This window comes from Miniopterus schreibersii, assembly GCF_964146895.1.
Source record: "Miniopterus schreibersii genome assembly, chromosome: X".
Classification (NCBI taxonomy): domain Eukaryota; kingdom Metazoa; phylum Chordata; class Mammalia; order Chiroptera; family Miniopteridae; genus Miniopterus; species Miniopterus schreibersii.
The window spans coordinates 43,078,689-43,102,461 of NC_138104.1; the positions used below are offsets into that span (position 1 = coordinate 43,078,689).

The following is a 23,773-nucleotide window of genomic DNA, read 5'->3' on the forward strand; positions in this document are numbered from 1 at the left end:
CAAAGATCTCTAAACCCTTCCCTACTACTAGTCCAAAGAAATTTCAAATGTTTTATGCTTAATGAACCTGATTCTGCAGGTGAGAAAATTAACTGATTGCTCATGATTCACATATGCGTTGATTCTTCCAGACATCCTTCAAAGCAGTGAGCAGTCTCACTGATAGAACTGTCCTATGTGGTTTTTTATTTTACTCAGGAAATTGAGATTTTTTAATATGAACTGAAGCAAGAATTTCATTAATACGGTATCTTAAAATGTCTACAATGTGGTATCATCACTGCATCACCTTCTTTCTCTTTTTCCCTCCATTGTGCATGGTGTGTGGAGTTACCTCATTCCATCTCATTCATTTCCTATCTCAAAAAAGCAGCACTTCCTAAACACAGAAATTCCCCTTATAAAAGTGTTATGTTTTTTATTAAATATATTGGATTGACATTGGTTAATAAGATTATATAGGTTTCAAGTGTACATTTCTATGATACATGGTCTTCCTTTTGCATTGTGTCCACCATCCAAAGCAAGTCATCTTCTGTCACCATATATTTGGCTCCCTTTACCCTTTACCTCCCCCACCCCACTTCCCTCTGGTAACTACTATACTATTGTCTGTGTCTATGAGTTTCAGTTTTATATCCCAGGTGAGTGAAATCCTATGGTTCTTAGCTTTTCTGATTGACTTATTTTGCTTAATCTACTCAAGGTCAATCCATGTTGTTGCAAATGGCAGTATTTCATCTTTACTTATGGCTGAGTAGCATTCCATTGTATATATATATGTGTGTGTACCACATCTTCTGGATCCAATCATCTATCAAAGGGATGTTATTTTGAAATTGGTGGCTGGTAATGGTGTTAAGTAATTGTTGGACTGAGAAGTCAAATGTCTTATCTTAATTCCTTTTTGTATTTGTTTCCCCAAGCTCCTGTTCTAAATACCTATTACTGTTTAGTCTTTCACACTAATTGAGTGAGCTATTACAGATAACCAATTTTACTTTTGGCCAATTGATATATTCCTAGCCAAACCTCCACAACCTTAATATTTTTTGATAATTGTGTACTTCACAACTACATGTTATTTTTCCAGCTCTCTCACTGCATCTCAAAGAAAGATGAAGCAATTGTATGTCTCTTTGAGGGTTTTAAGGTCAAAGCCTGATAACTCCTTTGTATCTGGAGTATTTATCTTCAGCCTATGTCAACTTTTCATCTTCCTCATGGTCTCTTTTTCAAAGCTCCAACCTCTATGAAATTTCCTTCCTATAAATTATTGGATTATTCATTTTCCCCAAATGTTGTTTAGTGAAAACCCTCCTCTGACCTGGACCTTTCATGAAATACAAGCTCTTTATGTACACTCAGAAACAGACTGGGCAATATTAAAGGACTTCTAGATCTTAGCCCACTATTCTGCAGTGCTCCTGGAGTCTGGTGTTAGAATTTGTAGGCGGAATGTTTAATTATCTTCCTGTAAGATTAATGAAACTAAACTCACCAGTAAATATACTAAGAGCCATATGGTTTTTGTTGTGAAATATGAATTCCTTATGACCCTTTATTTTGTCAGTAAATAGGTTTTGCAACCTATAGTGTGCTTACCTGAAGTTAGTGATGCCTTAGACTCATAGATCTTAGTATTAGAAAGGGATATCTTAAGGGATCACTTTTTACATACTAATAATTATGGATTTTTCAGGATGAACTAGAAAAATAATGTATTTGGTATTCTTGTAGTAGAGATATTTTAAATTAAATACCATAAAATCCTGTTCATCCTAAATTGGGGAATGGGGTATTCTTGTTAATTGAATACTGCAGTTAGCTGAAAATTTCTTTATATTGATTACCAATTTAACAATAAGACTGAATCAACTAGATAACTGTACCTTTAGCATTTTCTTTATGATTCATAATGCGCCTCATGGTCTTGGGTAATCTTCATATACATCCATTATTATATAGAAGTTGAATTTTTGTTCAGATTCAGACTAAAGAAAGTGATATAGTCAATAAATATTTTAACAGCAATATTTTTGTTTTCAACCAAGTAAAATTTAATTATAACATTTCTAAGGAAGAGAGACAGAAAAATAATTATTAAGATAGCAAGGAATAGGCTTTAGGTATTGAGGTAAATAAGGTTGGACCTTTTATTAAGCACATCATACTTTCATTATACCTAAAAACAGGATTAAAATCAGTTCAGAAATTATTCATTGAGCATGTGTTGTGTGCTAGCCCTGTACGAGGGGACATAAAAAGCAGAAAATTAAGGACTAAGTCTATTTTAACTGTGTATCCCCAGCTCCTCGCCCAATCTCTAACACACATAATATACATGCTTGATGTTAAATGAGAGAATGTGTGCTAAAATAACTTGCAGTCTCCAACCTAATTTCTGTTATTTGTTTGTTGGTTCCAATTAATTTTGTAATCCAGTAGGGCACAGTGAGAGTTAGGATATCGAAGTTTTAATCCCGTATATGCTATTTTTAATGACAGCTTTATTGAGATATAATTCACACACCATACAGTTCACTCATTTAAATGTAGTATTTAGTGTCTTTTAATGTATTCACACAATTTGTTCAGATATCACCACAGTGAATTTTACTATATTTCCATCACCCCACAAAGAAACTCATATCCAGTAACATTCATCCCCCACTTACCCCCATTTCCCCAGAGCCCTAAGTAACCACTAATTTACTTTCTGTCTCTAGATTTGTCTAGTCTAGACATCTCATAATGCTGTTATACCATTGAATGGCTATATAATTTTTTTTTATTGTTCAAAATATTAGATGTCCCTTTTCCTCCCCATTGACTCCTTCCACCCTGTCCCATCCTCCTCCTCACTCCCTCACCACACCATTGTCTGTGTCCTTGGGTTATACATATATGTATATAAGTTCTTTGGTTAATCTCTCACCCTCCACCCACCCATCCCACTCCTTCCCTCTGAGATTCCTCAGTCTAATTAATGCTTACATATCATTGCATCTGTTCTATTCATCAATTTATTAAGTTCTTTAGACACCACATATAAGTGAGATCATACGATGTTTGTCTATCTCTGCGTGGCTTATTTCACTTAGAATAATATTCTCCAGGTCCATCCATATTGCCCAAAGGGTACTAGATCCTTCTTTACAACTGCATAGTATTCCATAGTGTAAATGTCCCAGAGGTTTTTATCCACTCATCTACTGATGAGTACTTGGACTGTTTCCAGATCTTAGCTATTGTAAATTGCACTGCTATGAACATAGGGATGCAGATATTCTTTATGATTAGTGTTTCAGGATTCTTAGGATATATTCCTAGAAGTGGGATTACTAGCTCAAAAGGCAGTTCCATTTTTATTTTTTGAGGAACCTCCATACTGTTTTCCATAGTGGCTGCACCAGTCTGCATTCCCACCAGCAGAGTACCAGCCTTACCCTTTCTCCACTTGCTTGCCAGTACATGTCATTTGTTGATTTGTTGATGGTAGCCATTCTGACAGGTGTGAAGTGATACCTCATTGTGGTTTGAATTTGCAGCTCTCTGATGATTAGCAACATTGAGCATTTTTTCTTATGTCTCTTGGCCATCTGTATGTCTTGTTTGGAGAAATGTCTATTCAGGTCCTTTGCCAATTTTTTAATTGAATTGTTTGTCTTCCTCTTGTTGAGTTGTATGGGTTCTTTGTACACTTTGCAAATTAGCCCCTTATCAGATACATCCTTGGCAAATATGTTCTCCCATACTGTAGGATTCCTTTGTATTTTGAGGCAATTTTCTTTTCCTGTGCAGAAGCTTTTTAGTTTGATGTAGTCCCATTTGTTATCTTTTGTTTCTCTTGCCCTAGGAGATGTATCAGTGAAAATTCCACTACCTGAAATGTCTGTGACTTTACTGCCTATGTTTTCTTCCAGGATTTTTATGGTTTTTGCAACTTACATTTAAGTCTTTTATCCATTTTATGTTTATTTTTGTGTATGGTGTAAGTTGGCGTTCTAGTCTCATTTTTTTGGATGTACCTGTCCAGTTTTTCCAGCAACATTTATTGAAGAGACTGTCTTTACTCCATTGGATACTCTTGCCTCCTTTGTCAAATATTAACTGACCATAATGGCGTGGGTCTATTTATGGGGTCTCTGTTCTGTTCCATTGATCTATATGTCTGTTATTATGCCAATACCAGGCTGTTTTGATTACAGTGGCTTTGTAGAACAATTTGATATCTGGTAAAGTGATCCCTCCAATTCTGTTCTTCTTTCTCAAGATGGCTGCCACTATTTGGGGTCTTTTTTGTTTCCATATATATTTTTGAAATGTTTGTTCTAGCTCTGTGAAATATGCTCTTGGTATTTTAATAGGAATTGCATTGAATCGATAAATTGTTTTGGATAGTATGGACATTTTAATGATATTCTTCCAGTCCATGAACACGGTATATTCTTCCACTTGTTTATATCTTCCTCTATTTTTTTTCAGTGACCTGTAGTTTTCATTGTCCAGGTCTTCAACATCCTTGGTTAAGCTTATTCCTAGGTATCTTATTTTCTTAGTTGCAATGGTAAATGGTATCGTTTTTTTAGTTTCTATTTCTGGGAGTTCAATATTGGTGAATAAAAATGCCATCAATATCCAGATGTTAATTTAGTTTCCAGCTACCTTGCTGAATTCATTAATGAATTCTAATAGTACATTGAGTTTTTAAGGTTTTCTATGTACGTTATCATGGCATCTGCAAATAATGACAGTTTTACTTGTTCCTTCCAATTAGGATACCTTTCTGTTTTCTTCCTGTCTGATGGCTGTGGAAAGGACTTCTAATACTATGTTGAATAAGAGTGGTAAAAGCGGACACCCCTGTCTTTTTCCTGTTTTTCAGGGAAATGGTTTTAGTTTTTGTCCATTGAATATGACTTTGGCTGTAGGTGTGTCATATATGGCCTTTATTATGTTGAGGTGTGTTCCCTCTATTCCCACTTTGCTGAGAGTTTTTATCGAAATTGGGTGCTGGATTTAGTCAGTTGCTTTTTCTGCATCTATTGATATGATCATATGATTTTTGTCCTTCATTTTGTTTATGTGTTGTATCACATTTATTGATTTGCAGATATTATAGCAGCCTTGCATCCCCGAAATAAATCCCACTTGGTCATGGTGTATGATCTTTGTAATGTGTTGCTGGATCCGGTTTGCTAGTATTTTATTGAGGATTTTTGCATCTGTGTTCATCAGGTATACTGGCCTGTAATTTTCTTTCTTTGTAGTGTCTTTATGTAGTTTTAGAATTAGGATGATGCTGGCCTCATAAAAAGAGTTTAGGAGTTTTCCCTCTTCTAGAATTTTCTGGAATAGTTTGAAGAGAATAGGTGTTAATTCTTCTTTGAATGTTTGGTAAAACTCACCTGTAAATCTATTTAGAGCAGTACTTTTGCTTGCTGGCAGTTTTTTGATTACTGCTTCAATTTCATTAGTTTTTATGTTCCTATTCAGGTTTTCTGCCTCTTCCTGATTCAGCTCTGGAAAATTGTATGCTTCTAGGAATTTTTCCGTTTCACCGATGTTGTCCAGTCTGTTTGCATGTAGTTGCTCATAGTATTTTCTTACACTTCTTTGTATTTCTGTGGGGTCAGTTGTTATATCGCCTCTTTCATTTCTGATTTTATTTATTTGGGTCCTCTCTCTTTGTTTCTTAATGAGTCTGGCTAAAGGTGCATCAATTTTACTTATATTTTCAAAGACCCATCTCTTGATTTCACTGATTTTTTGTCGTGTTTTTTTAGTCTCTATGTCATTAATTTCTCCTCAGGGCTTTTCTTACTGTTTGCATTCTAGTTATTTTGCTTGTTGTGTTAGATGGTTTAGTAGAGCCTTTTCTCGTTTTTTGAGTTATGCCTTTACTGCTATGAACTTTCCTCTCAGAACTGCTTTTGGTATATCCCATAGAATTTGAGCTGTTGTCTGTTCATTTTCGTATTTGTTTGTTTGTTTGTTTGTTTTTTTCCAGGAAGTGTGTGATTTCTTCCTGGATCTCATTGGTAACTCATTCATTGTTTAATAGCATGCTGTTTAGCCTCCATGTGTTTGAATATTTTTGACTTTTTTTATATTGGTCGATTTCTTTTTTTTTTTAATATATCTTTATTGATTTCAGAGAGAGGAAAGGAGAGGGAGAGAGAGATAGAAACATCAATGATGAGAGAGTCATTGATCATCTGCCTCCTAACGCCCCCGACTGGGGATCGAGCCCACCACCCGGGCATGTTCCCTGACCCGGAATCGAACCCCAATCGCGTGGATCCTAGGTTGACGCTCAACCGCCGAGCCACGCCCAGCTGGGCTATATTGGTCGATTTCTAGTTTCATGGCATTGTGATTCGAGAAGACGCTTCCTATGATTTCAGGCGCCTTGAATTTGTAGAGACTTTCCGTGCGCCCTAACATGTGGTCTGTTTTTGAGAATGTTCCATGTACACTTGAGAAGAATGTATATTCTGCTGCTCTGGTATGAAATGTTCTATAAATATCCATTAAATCCATTAGGTCTAGTGTTTCAATTAAGGTCTGTGTTACCCTGTTGATTTTTTTTCTTGATGATCTGTCCCATGATTACAGTGGGGTGTTAAAGTCCCCCACTATGCTTGTGTTGCTTTCGCTCTCCCCCTTAAAGTCCACCAAGAAATGGTTTATATATTTAGATGCTCCTCTATTGGGTGTATATATTTATAAAGATTATTTTCTCTGGTTGGGTTTATCCCTTTATTATTATGTAGAGACCCTCTTCATCTCTTGTTATGGTCTTTTATTTGGAAGTTTATTTTGTCAGAAATAAGTATTGCTACTCCAGCTTTTTTTCCGTGTTGATTTGCCTGGAATATTTTTTTCCATCCCTTCACTTTTAGCCTGTGTGAATCTTTTACTGTCAAGTGGGTCTCTTGTAGACAGCACATTTGGATCCTGTTTTCTTATCCATTCAGCTACCCTGTGTCTTTTTATTAGAACATTTATTCCATTTACATGTATGGTTACTATTGGTATATACTCATTTAATGCCATTTTCCCCATTTATGCTGATGTACGTTTCTCTCAATATTTCTTCTTTTTCTTAAAGCAGTCCTTTTAGCATTTCTTGCAATGCTAGTTTGATAGTACTGAACTCCTTTAACCTTCTTTTGTCTGGGAAGCTCTTTATTTCACCTTCAATAGCCTTGCTGGATAAATCAGTCTTGGTTGCATGTTCTTGCTTTTCATTATTTTGAGAATTTCATTCCACTCCCTTCTGGCCTAGAGTTTCTGTTGAGAAATCTGCTGTCAGCCTTATTGGGGGTCCCTTGTAGGTCACTGCTTGTCTCTCTCTTGCAGCTCTTAATATCCTCTCTTTGTCCTTAACATTTGCCATTTTAATTAGGATGTGTCTTGGAGTGAGTCTCTCTGAGTCCCTCGTTTTGTAACTCTCTGTGCTTCCTGAACTTGTGTGGCTTTCTCCCTCACCAGCCTAGGGAATTTTTCTGTCAATATTTCCTCCACCAAATTCTCTATCCTTTGCTCTCTTTCTTCCCGCTCTGGCACCCCCATGATACAAATGTTTTGCTTCATGTTGTCCCAAATCTCCCTTAGACTGTCCTCATGCATTTTAAGTGTTTTTCTTTTTGCTGCACTGATTGAGTGGTTTTTTTCCTTCCTTATCTTCTAAGTCACTTATTCTATCCTCTGCTTCATTGGGCCTGCATTTAATTCCTTCCTGCGTGTTCTTTGTATCAGATATACTATTCTTCATTTCTACCTGATTCTTATTTTTGATATTTATCTCTTTTTTTATGTTTTCACTAAGTTCCTCAACCTTTCCATTAAGTGTCTTGTTGTTCTCATTAATTTCCTTGAGCATCTTTGTAACCACTACTCTGAACTCTGTATCTGATAATTCGCTTAACTACATCTCCTCAAGTTCTTTTTCTGGTGATTTTTCCTTGTCTTTAGTTTGGAGGTTGTTTCTTTGTCTCCCCACTTTGGTGTTTCTTAGTGTTTGTGTCTATATATTAGATATATTTGCTACTTCCCAGTCTTGTGGGGTGGGATTTTGTAGTGTATGTCCAGTGGATCCCAGAGGTGTGTTTTCCGTGTACTTCTGAACTGTTTACTCTAGGTGTGTCCCTTTTGTTGGTGTCCCTTTTGTGAGTTCTTTGGGCTCTCTTTTTGTGATTAGATCTAGATTGTTGTTGACCCTTTCTTTGGAGGACTCTCCTCTCAGGTTGACTAACTGTGTGTCTCAGCCTCAACCACATCATGTGAGCTGTTTTACGGGTGCTGGCAAAGCAAGACAATACACGACCAAACTGCCAGGAAACAGGCAGTGTCTTACAAAATATCCTGACAATCACAATGAAAACATCCGAAGTGAAAGTATAATTGGGAGAGTGAAGTGAGAACACAAATGTTAATGCAAAAGAAAGAAAAACAAAGAGAAAAAAATAGAGAGTGAGAGAGAAAAGGATTTTATTGCTAATAGTAAGAAAAACAAAAAAAATAATAATATTAAACTAAAATAAAAACTAAAAAATTGAGAAGCTACTGGTAGGTAAAGGGGCAGAGAAAAGATTCTGGAAGAGGTTCAAGCAAAAACTTAAGGGTAGAGCGTAGGAATAGTAAAATAGTTTAAAATGAAAAAATAAATATACAATAAGGAGACAGAAACAAAAAACAAAAAGATAGGAAGACAGAAGGGAGAAAGAGAAAAGAAATTTAAAAAAGTTATGCAATGGAATGAGAAGAGAGAAAGAGATAAAGCAAGGGCAAGGGGGGAGTCCAATAAGAGATATGGGGGAAATAATAGAGAAAAGTAGTAAACTTATTGGTTATAATGATAATGTCCCAGCAATTAAGCAGAGAATATCAAGAAAATCTTGATTATAGAACAAAAGACAAAACATGGCAAAGCAAAAAGCAAATACAAAAAACAAGCAAAGCAAAACAAATTTTAAAAAAATGAAAACTTTAAAAAAGAATTTTTTTTCTTTTCTCTCTTTTTCCTAAGGGGAAAAAAATGTGAATCAGGTGAGTTTTATCTGGGCAGCTTATGTTGCCTGTGACTGACTGTTCTATATACTGATTTCAGTTCCCTGGGAAATCTTCTGTATAAGCTAATGTCAGGAGCTGTCTAGGTTTGGCTCTGGTGTTTTAGGTAGTTGGCTGATCTGATGCTCTCTGTGGACCACCTCCACTTGTCAGCTCCCACTTATGGTTGCCTGTTCTTTCTCCAGTCTTCTGAAGAGTCTTCAGGGTTCAGGCCAGCTAGTATAGTTTGGGATATAGTTCTCCTTACTTAGAGGTTTTGCTGTCAGGCACTCATTGTGGGGAAGTTATTCTCTGCTTCAAAGCCAACTCCTCAGTCTCTACACTATCCTCCAATTCTAGTTCTCCATACAATGGCCTGCTGCAGTTTCAGATTGATTTCAGTCTGTTACCTTTTCTATATGGGCAGTTTCAGCATCCTGGGCTCAGTGAGTTCCATTAAAAAAAATTCCGGTGAGCACTTTTCCTGCCCTGCACCCTCAAGGATTTTAAGTTTTTCCTGCAGTTCCCAAACAATAGAACCTGAGAGTCTTATTCTTCTAATGTCATTCTGTGAGGTGTTCTCCCTTCCCCCCCAGGACTGTACCCTGAGGGTATACCTGGGGCTTTGGTGATCTGAACCAGTCCCTTTCCTGTTCTGGGTGGTACTCCTAGCCTGCAGGAGAGGTAGGCTTGCTCTGCCCCTCCTTTCCCAGATCTGGTTGGCTAATTGTAGGGGGCGCTAATTTTAAACTCTCCACAATGGAGATATAAATCCCAGCTTTCTCTGATCTGTCTCCGGAATGCAAGCCAGGAAGGTGGAGACCCTTTCAGCAATTAAAACCTCAAAAGCGCACAAAGCAACACATAAGCACAGAATCCACCCTGCAAGGTCCCTTTGCCCCCATGCCTAGGCACCAAGCAGGAGGGCTCACAAAGTCAGCCCCATGCAAGTCTCCTGCACAGCTGATCTCAGTGAAGCTGGGGAAGCTCCTTTCATACTGTCCCGGCACCCCTCAGGCTGGATCAGAAATCCCAGAATCGCGAGCTCAGGTGGCTGGAGAACCAATCCTCCCCACAGGCAGCTCCAGTCTGTCTCTCTTGGTGGGAGGGCTCTCTTCCCCTTCCTTGCACCACACAGATCAAATGCTTTCTGGGATTCTACACAATGCCTTACAGAAAGGCAAAGAGTCCCTCTATGTGGCTGCTCAGTGCAGCCCTCTGGACCCTTTCTATTCGGGAGCCACACACTGGGACTGCCTTTCCTATGGTCAGCACTCTGTGTGAAAGGCACCTGTCACGCCCACCATTAGAAGCTTTGTTTCACTAGAAAGATGTGATCCCCTCCTCGCAGGCACGCTGTACCCCTCCTCGCAGGCACACTGTACCCCTGGGTCCCTCTGCCCTCCGCTGGGGCTCTCCTCCCTTCTCTGCTCAGGGTTTGAGATCCCCACTTTTGGATGCCAGTCCACACTCCTAAATCGAGGGAGATTTGCAGCCTTTAGCCCTGGGGCCTCAGAGCCCAGCACTGGCTTCAGGGGGTCCTCCCTCTTTCTACGCCCCCTCCTTACCAGACTCTATGATGTTTCTTCAGTGCTCCCTACTCGAAATATGTCCACTCTGGGATATTTCTAGGGTTTTCCCAAGCTAGTTATACGGTATTTTAGCAGTAAATCGAGTTCATGGCTGGAAGCAAGGGTGCTCTCCTTGTCACAGTGCTGTCATCTTCCTCCCTTCAAATTGCTGTGTAATTTTTAAGGTAGTTTCTCCATGTGATTCATAAGAAAACCAATTTATGTTATTGTCTTTAGAGGCATAATTTAAGTATGAATGTAATCATAAGCTCTTTGATACTGGTGAGGAGAAATGATAGAAATCCAAGAGAACACAGTTGGGGTTAAATCTAAATAACTTACTAATAAATCAAATTAATTTTAGAAATCTAACTTGTTTTAGGTTGAAAAGCCATTGCTTGAAATATGCACATATATTAGAGTATGTAGATTCATATTTACTATTGTTTACATATAAAGCTCTGATGTACTAAAATATATTGTCATGACTTTGTTAGTAATTGACTTCATATTGTAGTAATTGACAGGCATATTGTGCTTTAGATGTAAGTAAAATTTATGTTTACATTTAGAAAATGAAGTTGAAATGCCAAGACTTCTATGGGCTCTTTATTTCAATATGAGAGATTCTTCAGACATCAGCAGGAACTCTTATAATGATTTACCATCCAACGTTTACGTCTGCTCTGGTCCAGACTGTGGTTTAGGAAATGATAATGCAGTCAAACAGGTAAGGCTGTTGGTGTTTTTTAGTCCCATGTTAAGAAGTTGGTGTGGTAGGGAAAGTGAAATGTTTTTTTTTCTCTGGGAGATGGGAAAAGAGACTAGAAAAGTATATCTCCCATTTAATACCACCTTTGCAATTTGCAATTTGCCCTTAAAGTTTCTTCTATGAACAACAAAGCTACTTTAAATACAGTTCTCTAACAGATATTTTCACATTGTTGAATATAATGATCAACTACAAGAGATCATTTATGAGTTCCACTGAGGGACTAAGAATGGAAAATGCTACAAATACACATTCAGAAAAATGAGTTTATAATGCCAGTGTTTTAAAGAAACATTGTTTCTAATTTAAACTGTCGGTCTATCAGTGTATTATTTTGAAATTCACACACTTTTTTTCTCTGTCAACCTGAGTCATTTAAAAAGGAGTATACCTAGTAAGACATACAAAATGGAATTTTAAAATGGTCTTAAGGCATTTTCTTATCTTGAAAAAGAACATGTAACATAGTTTTTCACAATTAATGTGATTCCCTTAATGTTTTGACACAAGCCAGTGTTCCAAGAGCTACTATAATAGTTGCTGAGGAATGTGTTAAATGAAGGTGGAATTTTGTGACAGTTCTCCTGGGTAGGGCTATAAAGAGGTACAGGGCAGGCTGACACAAACTGCCTAAAGTAAACTATGATTCCATTAAGCTGAAGATTCATATGCATATACAAATATACTTCTCTGCACTTGACAGAAAGTGAAGAGCAGAAAATATCATTTTTTGAAGTACAAGTCTAAACTTTTGAAAGACATAGTTGGCATATCTGTCAGTTGAATCAATAAATGGATAATTTAACATTGTTCTAAGACCACAAAAGGAAATTTCATTCCCACTGGTGACAAGGATTTTATAGGAGCAAATGGCCTCAATGAACCTTTAATTTTTAGTCATCGGCAAGGCCATGATCCATACATTTAAAGTTTTCACCACAGTCTTTGTTTCTCATCTTCAGGGTCTTATGGTGATCCTAGATAATCATATTTAGCCAGTGGTTACAAAAGTAGGAAGTCACAACTTCATCCATCATTCATTCTATTAGTTTAATAGGAACCCAAGATGGTTCAAGATCTACATTTATGGCTTAAAATGACCAAGTCATTTTTGCTTTGATATTCCAATTTTTTCCAAACAGAAATTGCCAACAAATTTCCAGCCAGGTAGCTTAGGTCATTTTCATTCCTGAGTGAACTTTAATGTTTTTTAAACCAAAATGGAAGGCCTTTTAAATAATGCAAGTGCTAATGTGATCTAAACTGCAAGCTAAAAAGTTATAATTAAATTATAATTTTATTAGGAAGTAATTTGCTTCCCAAGAACGTTGTTTTCAGGAGTATAATATTATCACAGTAGAAAATAATAATAATGCTAGTTTGGATACTAATTATTATATGCTATTAAATATAAGTAGTCTTAAATTTGTTATATAGCTTTTAACTTCACATCAGTTCGGGGAGAAAATATTATAATATTTACTCTAAAGGGTATCAGTAATAATATTTACAAATAGCCAGTTTATTCAGATAAGCTATGTTTTAATTTTAGTATGTCATCCTGTGTTCATCCCATTCACTAACTGATGACTTCTCTTTCCTAAATTGTCTATAAAAGCTCTCAGATTATCACCTAGGCTTTTCCTATGTAGAAAACATAAGCACCTTCAGATTTCTTTTTAATAAATAAAATGCTTCATTTTACCAGTTAGCAAGTTTGCGTCTGCTTTTCTTATTTGCACATGAATAGATGTTGAAAAACATAGTCCTACCTTCCTTGTGTTTATATGGAACTATTTGTGATTTGAAGACATGCTAAAAGTATCAGATGGTCTCTGTTTAATACTCACAAGTTAAAGTTGTGTGCTGGAGCACACTAAGACATTCCCTATTATCACCACAATTATGCTAGCCTAAGTGAGTGTTGTGATTCTTTCTGTGACTTGCTAGTTTTTGTAGTTTATATTAAGTTTTTTTCTGAACTTGACATATTATCTCTTTTCTTAATACAGCTATTGTTTAACTTACCCACACATACTGATGAACAGACTGGTTCTATGGGCCCCTACTTCCAAGGCAATGATAGCTCATTCCCCCTCATGAGCCTCTATGCCCTTCTAGCTGTTTCTACCATGGGAACCAGAATAGTTAAATAGTACTGTACTACTTATATTATACTTCAGGTGTAAAATGAATTAAATTGACTGATTTGGGCTGGTTTGGCAACCTAACCACCATTTAGAACATTGTTTTTATGGATAGATTAGCGACTCACGACTTTTGGCACATAATTTTGTAAGTTGAAGGTCAGCTTTATAGGTCATATTGACTGTCAAGCTGCTTACATATTGCAGTATCATTCATTTTCTCATGCCATTGTGGGAGAGGGAAATTATAAATGTCATATTATCTGAAGCTACCATTCATTGAGCGTTTTCTGTGTGCTAGACACTATCCTAAGCATCTCATATATAGTATCTTATTTGGTCCTCACAACAACCCTATGAGATAAGTATCCATGATCCCCATTTTACAGATCAAGAAACTAAAGGCCTAAGGGGCTAAATAACTAGCCCAAAGGTCACATAGCTGATAAGTTTTTGAGCCAAGATTTAACCTCAAATCTGTTGGACCCTAGTGCTTGTACACTCATCTAGTGTGCTATGCTACCTTTTTCTTGTTAATATGGATATATCCTAAATGCATTAAGATGCTGGATTGGCAAAATATTTATTTTTGTTTTGTATAAATGTATGTTAAATAAACATAGGCATATCTTAAATAACTCAGGTTTTCCTCTGTACTTTCCAATGTAAGGAAACCAAGCCACAATACAATCAACCCTTTAAAAAAAAATTTTTAGCCACATAAACTCTTTACCCTTTAGGCTAACTTCTGGCTATAAAGGGCATGGAGGATTAAAAGTGGACAGTTAACTACTCTGAATTGACCTCTTTATGACAACTCTCAGAACTGGGGCTTAGTTGGCAAATGCAATGCAACAAATAAAGTAACATTAGATAGACTTCCCAGAACATGACAGTTGACCAAAAAAGGTTCCAGCAGTTAGAAAGAGGAGATACTTGGGAACACTGGAGCCTGGCTATAGAAAATTGGCATCAGTAAAGGCCAGTAGCAAATGGACTGAAGGCGGGAATTCCATAGGCAGGTAGAGCATAAATCAGGATAGTGTGACAGCCTGAAATTGCTTGGCAGTCTTAGGAAAGAGGTTGTTTATGACAGGGATATACGAAAACAGATCTAGTACGATTCAGCCACAAGGACCAGGATTCAGGGGAAAATCTATTCTATAGGGAGGTGGTGAAAGGAAACAAGGAGTGAGACATGGAAGAACTGGAGTAAAAGTAAAAGTAGTGGTAATAATAATTCTTATATTTATGTTCAATATTAGTACAATACACAGTTTTTAAAGGTCTTCCATTCATTAAAATATATGTTGAGATTCTCCTCAATGCCATGCACTAAGGATTCAGACTTGACTAAAACCCAGTGCTTGTCATCCCTGTACAAATCACTGTTAGTAAAGGAGAAAAATATGTCAACAAATGTCAGTGTAGTGTGCTATATGCAATCTATATGCAATAATAGATTAATATCCAAAGTACAGATGTAATACAGAGGGGCCATGAGATCTATCTAGGAGTTTGAGGACATCACAGAGAGGAATATAAAAGATGAGGAGCAATTGCCCTTCTAAATGGAAGACACTCGAACCGAAACATTTCAAGTGTTATAGCCTCTGTACCAGCCCAGAATGCTAACATAATGGCCTGTTTAAGAAAGTAAAAATAAACAAGTGTTAGTGAAGCAAAAAGTCTGAGAAGTGATGATGGGCTGAAGTAGAAGATAAGGCTAGAGAAGGTAGGTCTGAAGGATTTTTGTATGCCATAGTAGGGATCTTGGATTTTTATCCTATTCAAAATGGGGAGTCATTGCAGAGTTTTAAGCCCCAAAATGGCATACACAGAATTTCATTTTCCGTATACCCCTCTGAGGGCAGCATGGAGATGGATTACATGGGGAAACCCTAGAGGCCAGGTTATGAAATGTTGCTGTTGTTTAGGGGAAAGATGGTGTATCCTTGGGTTATGTCTGTAAGAAAGGAACAGATGGAGTCAACAACTAGGAGATAAAATCAACAGCATTTGGTGATTGATTGCATGCAGAGGGTGGAGGGGAGGGAGAACTTTATAGGCAGACAAGATAGAGATAAAAGATAAAAAGTCCATTAGGGGAACTCAAGTGTGAGGTAGAGGCTCGCTCTGACTTCAGTCCTCCTGATTCTGAGGGCTGTCACCAGCAAAGACGTATGGTGAGTTCCCAGGGTGGAGAGCAAAACAGGTGTCTCAAATATTCAGTTTTAAAATATCCATAGTAAAATGGTGTATACTAAAAATATACCCTTAAACTACTCAAAAAAAGAGAAAAGCTGTTTTTCTCTCCCTATCTATTCTTTCAACTCCATATCAAAGCTCAAAAGTTTGTTTACTACCTTTCCACCCACTCCCAAAGAATGTCAGTTTTAATCACCTCATGTAGGAGTCTACTAACTGTGCATGGCAGTATGGTAAATAGATTAGATTTTGCAGCCGTACAAAATAGATAAGGGAATGAGAGTGCCTGTGTTCCAATAAAACTTTATTTGCAAAATCAGGCAGCAGACTGGGTTGTCAACTCCTGGCCTAATGAATCGCCTTCTATGTACTTGGGAAGGAGAGTTGAAATGATACAGAAAGACATTATAGCTTTTAAAACAAGCATATATCCTAAATTCCTTTCCTTTACCTATAGGATAGTGTGCAAGCTCCCTAGGTTGGCAGGGACTCTTATCTAACAATAAGCTGTGTTCATCTAAATCAGGGGTGGGGAACCTTTTTTCTGCCAAGGACCATTTGGATATTTATAACATCATTTGCAAGCCATATAAAATTATCAACTTAAAAAGTAGTTATGAAAAAAGCTCCTAGATTTATTGAATTTCGAGTACTGCCTGCGGTTGCCTTGGCAGGGCCAGACCAAATGATTTTGCAGGCCAGACATTCCCCACCCCTGATCTAAATAAAAGTAGGAATATGTTTAGAGTAGCAATGCTACTTACTTGTGTATGTGTTGTTAATTATGATTACATTTACTTTCTTATTCTTCCCTTCCAGACTAAACTCTGCTTAAATCTTAACATTTTAAATTATATTATGATGAATAACAATGATAACAGCTATGATATATAGAGACTTAGTCTCTTCTATTTTACAGACAAGAAAAGCAAGGCTCAGAAGTTGAGTAAGCATTCCCAAATCACATCGTTACTAAGTGGCAGAGCCAGTATTCATGCACAGATATCTGAATATTCAGAGTCCATGATCTTAAACACTTTGATATACTCCTTAAAGCTCAAGGAGAGGAAGATTATACCAGGAAAGGAAATAATTGAGTAGAGAGTAAAAATTTTTTTGATTTGAACAATGACTTGTTGAAATTGTTATATGCTAACTTATACTATATGGATATCACAAATAGGCTTGATTCTGAAATTATATAGAGGTTATTAAGGGAAATTGTATTTCAACTGACATGTAGAATGAATGTCCATAAATTCTCAACTATCTGAACACTTAGTGAATCTGATCAAGTACTGATATACTCAACGGATGAAGCTGAATGCATGCGTAGAATTAGAGGGAGAAAACTCATGGAATTCTGAAAGCAAATTTTATGTATACTGGGTAAAGTTCTATAAGTTAAGGAGATTAAGTGTAATACTTTTTTTTTTTAATGATGCCAGAAAGGTACATACATGTTAAGCTGATGTCCAAAAACTATTGTATCCTTTCTTCCCTGGCCAGGCTGAGAACCTCTTCCAGCAAATCTGCCCCAATGAAGACTTCTGTCCACCCCCTCCAAATCCTGAAGACATTGTTCTGGATGGAGACAGATTACAACCAGGGGCTTCAGAATTTGGTGCTGTACCAGAGGCCAATTCAGAGACTCCGAAGGAAAGCACAAACCTGGGAAAGCTAGAGGAGCACTCTGAATAACAGATATACACCAAACTGTATATCCCACTTTGGAAGTTCCTTCTGGCCTCAAAGTCTTCTTTGAAAAATTTTAGAAAGCAGCCATCAGTTTTCATGCAGAATTATCAAGAGAAACAGGTCATAGAAATGCAAAAGGGGATTTCCCTTAAAGAGGACATTCCAAGAACACAAAATACTTCTAAAGCACATTGACGCACATGCTTTAAGATACCAAACCTGTGGAGTTAGCAGATTAAAATTACAAATGGATTGATTCCCAGGAATATAGCTTTGGAGATGAAACCGATCCTATGCATTGTTAATAATTCTGTGCTTTTCGGACAGCTTTTGCTTTGCCACTTTGGATCTTTGTTTGAAAGCTACATCTTCAGAATCAACTCACTTATTTCCTTTAATTATTTGAATTATATGATACAAATGATAAAAGTGTATGTAAATGTAATTGAGAAAAACTAAAGTATCATGAACTGGGAAGAACCTATGTTGGAAATAGAGGTTTCTTTTGTTTTCCTCAGAAGTACTAAAATGCTAATAATAAAGTCGATATTTTTTAGAGATTTTTTAAACACTCACCTGAGGATGTGTTTTTATTGATTTTAGAGAGGAAGGGGGAGAGAGAGAGAGAGAAAGAAACACCTATATGAGAAACGTTGATTGAATGCTTCCCATAGGTGCCCCCAACTCAGGGTCATACCCTCAACCTGGGCATGTGCCTTCACCGGGAATGAAAAACTCAACACTTTTGGTATATGGGATAAAACTCAACCAACTGAGACACCTGGCCAGGGCAGTAGATATTTTTTTGTTTTATTTTGTTTTGTTTTTTAGTTTACTTTTATTGTTGAAAGTATTACAGATGTCCTCTTTTTTGCCCCATCAATCCCTTCTGCCCCACACCTGCCGCCCCACCCCAGGCTTTCACCACAATATTGTCTTTGTCCATGGGTCATGCATACATGCATATAAGTTCTTTGGTTAATCTCTTCACACCTACCCACCCACCCCACCTTCCCTCTATGATATGTCAGTCTGTTCCTTGTTTCTATGTCTCTAGATGTATTTTGTTCATCAGTTTATTTTGTTCTTTAGATTCCACATATGAGTGAGATCATATGATACTTGTCTTTCTCTGACTGGCTTATTTCACTTAGCATAATACTTTCCAGGTCCCTCCATGCTGTCTCAAAGGGTAAGCGATCCCTTTTTATAGCTGCATAGTATTCCATGGTGTAAATGTGCCACAGCTTTTTTATCCACTAATCTACTGATGGGCACTTGGGCTGTTTCCAGATCTTAGCCATTGTAAATTGTGCTGCTATGAACATAGGAGTGTATATATTCTTTGTGATTGGTGTTTCAGTATTCTTAGGATATATTCTTAGAAGTGGGATCACTGGGTCAAATGGCAGTTCCATTTTTAATTTTTTGAGGAAACTCCATACCGCTTTCTATAGTAGCTGCACCAGTCTGCATTCCCACCAGCAGTGTACTAGGGTTCCCTTTTCTCCACATCCTCGCCAGCATATGTCATTTGTTGATTTGTTAATGGTAGCCATCCTGACAGGTATGAAGTGATACCTCATTGTTGTTTAAATTGCATCTCTCTGATGATTAGTGACTTTTAGCATTTTTTCATATATCTCCTGGCCATCTGTATATCCTCTTTGGAGAACTGTCTATTTAGGTCCTTTGCCCATTTTTTAATTGATTTGTTTTTCTTCCTTTTGTTAAATTGTATGAGTTCCTTATATATTTTGGAAATTAACCTCTTTTCAGATATATCATTAGCTAATATGTTCTCCCATACAGTGGGCTCCCTTTTTGTTTTGTTGATGGTTTCTTTTGCTGTGCAGAGCTTTTTATTTTGATGTAGTCCCATTTATTTATTTTCTCCCATATTTCCCTTGCCCTAGGATGTGTATCAACCAACATATTGCTCTGAGAGATGTCTGAGGTTTTGCTGCTCATGGTTTCTTCTAGGATTTTTATGGTTTCATGACTTATATTTAAATATTTTATCCATTTTGAGTTTATCCTTGTGTATGGTGTAAGTTGGTGGTCTAGTTTCATTTTTTTGCATGTAGCTGTCCAATTTTCCCAACACCATTTATTGAAGAGACTGTCTTAATTCCGTTGTATGCTTTTGCCTCTTTTTTCAAATTCTAATTGAGTTTAATGTTTTAGGTAAATCTCTGGGTTCTCTGTTCTGTTCCATTGATCTATATATCTGTTCTTGTTCCATTAACAGGCTGTTTTGATTACAGTGGCTTTGTAGTGTAATTTGATATCTGGCATTGTGATCCCTCCAACTTTGTTTTTCTTTCTCAATATGGCTGCACCTATTCAGGGTCTTTTTTGGTTCCATATAAATATTTGGAGCATTTCTTCTAGATCTTTGAAATGTGCCATTGGTAATTTAATGGCCATTGCATTGAATCTATAGATTGCCTTGTGTAGTATGAACATTTTATTGATGTTCATTCTACCAATCCATGAACACGGTATATTCTTCCATTTGTTTATATAGCCCTCTATCTCTTTTTTCAACATCCTGTAGCTTTCCAAGTACAGGTCTTTTACCTCCTTGGTTAAGTTTATCTCTAAGTATCTTAATTTTTTTGTTGCAATGGTAAAAAGAATTGTTTTTTTAGTTTCCCTTTCTCAAAATTTAATTATTGGTATATAAAAATGCAATTGATTTCTGGGTGTTAATTTTGTATCTTGCTACATTGCTGAATACATTTAGTAAATCTAGTAGTTTTTTGGTGAAGTCTTTAGGGTTTTCTATGTACAAGATTATGTCCTCTGCAAATAATGACAGTTTTATTTCCTGCTTTCCAATTTTGATGCCTTTTATGTTTTCTTCATTTCTGATCACAGTGGCTAGTACTTCCAGTACTACGTTGGATTGGAATGGTGAAAATGGCCCAGCTGGTGTGGTTCAGTGGTTGTGTGTCGACCCATGTACCAAGAGGTCACTGGCTCAATTCCCAGTCAAGTCACATGCCCAGGTTATGGGTTCGATCCCCAGTAAGGGCATGCAGGATGTTTCACTCTCACCGATGTTTCTCTCTATCCCTCTCCCTTCTTCTCTTTCTAAAATCAATAAAAACATATTTTAAAAAAAAGAGTGGTAAAAGCAGACATTCTGGTCTTGTTCCTGTTCTTAGGGAAATGGTTTTAGTTTTTGCCTATTGAATATGATATTGACTATAGGTGTTTCATTTATGGCCTTTATTATGTTGAGGTATGATCCCTGTATTCCAACTTTGCTGAGAGATTTTATCTAAAAAGGGTATTGGATTTTGTTGAATGCTTTTTCTGCACCTCATGATATGATCATTTGATTTTTGCCTTTCAGTTTTTTTATGTGATATATCACATTTATTGATTTGCTAATATTGGACCAGCCTTGCATCCCTGGAATAAATCCCACTTGATCATGATGTATGGTCTTTTTAACATATTGCTGAGTCCAATTTGCTAGTATTTTGTTGAGGATTTTAGCATTTATGTTCATCAGGAATATTGGCTTGTAATTCTCTTTCTCTGTATTGTCTTTATCTAGTTTGGTAATTAGGATAATGCTGACCTCATTAAAAGAGATTGGAAGTGTTCTTTCCTCTTGGATTTTTTGGAATAATTTGAAGAGGATGGATAATAGTTCTTTGAATGTTTGGTAAAATTCCCCTATGAAGCCTTCCAATCCAGTGCTTTTGTTTGCTGGGAGTTTTTTAATTACTGCTTAAATTTCATCAGTTGTTTCTGGCCAATTCAGATTCTTGGACTCTTCCTAATTCAATTTAGGAAGGTTGTATTTTTCTAGGAATTTGTCCATTTCATCCACATTGTCCAACTTGTGTTGGCATATAGTTTTTCATACTATTTTCTTACAATCTTTTGTATTTCTGTGGTGTCAGTTGTTACTTCAGCACTTTCATTATTGATTTTATTTATTCAGGTCCTCTCTCTTTCTTGATGAGTCTGGCTATAGGTTCATCAATCTTGTTTATCTTTTCAAAGTACCAGCTCTTGAGTTCATTGATTTTTTTGTATTGTTTTTTCAGTCTCTGTGTCATTTATTTCCACTCTGATCTTTATTATTACCTTCCTGCTACTTACTCAGGGCCTTTCTTGTTGTTCTCTTTCTAATTCTTTAAGTTGTAGGGTTAGATAGTTTATTAAAATTTTTTCTTGCTTTTTGAGGTAGTCCTGCAGTGCTATGAACTATCCTCTGAAGACTGCGTTTGCTGTGTCCCATAGATTTGGGATTGTTGTGTGTTCATTTTCATTTGTTTCCAGGAAGTTTTTGATTTCTTCCTTGATATCATTGGTAACCCATTCTTTATTTAATAAGATGCTATTTAGCCTCCATGTGTTTGCATGCTTTTGAGTGTTTTTACTGTTGTTAACTTCTAATTTCATGCCATTTTAATCTGATAAGATGCTTGATATGATTTCAGTCTTCTTGAACTTGTAGAGACTTATTTTGTGTCCTAACGTGGTCTATCTTTGAGGATGTTCCATGTGCACTTGAGAAGAATGTATATTCTGCAGCTTTTGGGTGGAATGTTCTGTAAATGTCAGTTAAATCCATCTGATCTAGTGTGTCATTTAAGATCTGTTTCCTTGTTGATTTCATGTCTAGAAGATCTATCCAGTGAAGTCAGAGGCATGTTAAAGTCCCCAACTATGATTGTTTTGCTGTTGATCTCTCCCAAAAGTCCTCCTGAAGTTTTTTTATAAATTTATTTGCGCCTATATTGGATGTATATGTGTTTATCAGGGATGTATCCTCTTGTTGGATCGATCCTTTTAGTATTATGTAGTGCCCTTTATTGTCTCTTGTTATGGCCTTCATTTTGAAGTTTATTTTGTCATATGTGAGTATTGCTACCCCAGCTTTTTTTTATTTTCCATTTACATGGAAAACTTTTTACATCCCTTCACTTTCATACTATGTGAGCCATTTGTTTTGAGATGGGTGTCTTGTAGACAGCATATGTTTGGGCCATGTTTTCTTCTCCATTCAGCTACCCTATATCTTTTGATTGGAGCATTTAATCCATTTATATTTAAGGATATTATTGATAGATTCTTATCTATTGCCATTTTAATTCTTTATGTCTATGTTTCTCTCTCTTATTATTATTATAGCACTCCCTTTTAACATCTCCTGCAATGCGAGTTTGGTGGTGATAAACTCCTTTAGCCTTTTTTTGTCTTTGAAGCTCTTTATTTCACCATCTATTTTGAATGATAGCCTTCGTCGTGGTTTCAGATCCTTGTTTTGCATTACCTTGAATACTTCATGCCATTCCCTTCTAGCCTGTAGATTTTCTGATGAGAAGTCAGCTAACAGCCTTATGGGAGCTCTTTGTAGGTAAACAAATCGTTTTTCTCTTGCTGTCTTTAATATTCTCTCTTTGTCTTGAATTTTTGTCATTTTAATTATGATGTGTCTGGACGTGGGCCTCTTTGGATTCTTCTTGCTTGGGACTCTCTGTGCCTCCCGAATTTGTGTGATTTTTGCCTTCACCCAGTTAGGGAAATTTTCTGCCATTATTTCTTCAAACAGGGACTCTATTTCTTGCTCACTTTCTTCACCTTCTAATACTCCTATTATGCGGCTATTGTTAGTTTCAAGTTGTACCACAGCTCCCTTAAACTGTCCTCCTGTTTTTTAATTGTTTTTCTTTTTGGTTTTCTGATTGTATGATTTTTTCTATGCTGTCTTCTAATTCACTGATCCAGATCATCAACTTCCACTAATCTGCTGTTTAGTCCTTCCAGTGTATTTTTAATTCCTTCTGTGTCATTCTTAATTTCCTTCATAGTTTCCATTTCTTTTCTCATACAGCTGCGCATCCTTACAGTCATTATTCTGAATTCTATATCTGATAGATTGTTTATCGCCATTACATTTAGCTCTTTTTCTGGAGAGTTCTCTTGTTCTTTCATTTGAGACTTGTGTTGTTGTTTTTTTTGTCTCCCCATTTTTGCTGCCTATTTGGGTTTGTTTCTATGTGCTAGGTAGATCTACTAGGACTCCCAGTCTTTATAAAGGGTCTCTGGTGCAGGCCAATTTCTGACATTCTTTGTGACTGGCCTTGAGTACCCGGTTTGTAGCTATCAGTGATCCTCATCTTCTCGCTCCCTCTGCTTTGTCTGGGTGCATTAGGAAAGGACCAAAATGTGCACCAAGGTCTGCTTTTCCTAGTCCTGGGTCCAGAAGTCAATCAGGCAAAGGCTCAAAGCATCCAGAGTTCTACCTTTTCCTTCAGGCTGTTTGTTATTCTCAGTCTCTTAATGAGCTT

At 36.8% G+C, this 23,773-nt stretch overlaps 1 protein-coding gene across 2 annotated transcripts in view; it reads left to right on the plus strand.

Moving 5' to 3' along the window:
• Window positions 1–18,028, plus strand: part of CHM (CHM Rab escort protein) — a 214,379-nt gene extending 196,351 nt beyond the window's left edge. For both annotated transcript variants that reach the window (XM_081126003.1, XM_081126004.1), the window contains 2 exons: window positions 11,201–11,358; window positions 17,265–18,028. In XM_081126003.1, the coding sequence (XP_080982129.1) occupies window positions 11,201–11,358; window positions 17,265–17,456 (350 nt within the window). In that variant the 3' untranslated portion in view covers window positions 17,457–18,028. The remainder of the gene's footprint in view (window positions 1–11,200; window positions 11,359–17,264) is intronic.
• The last annotated feature ends 5,745 nt before the right edge of the window (window positions 18,029–23,773 follow it).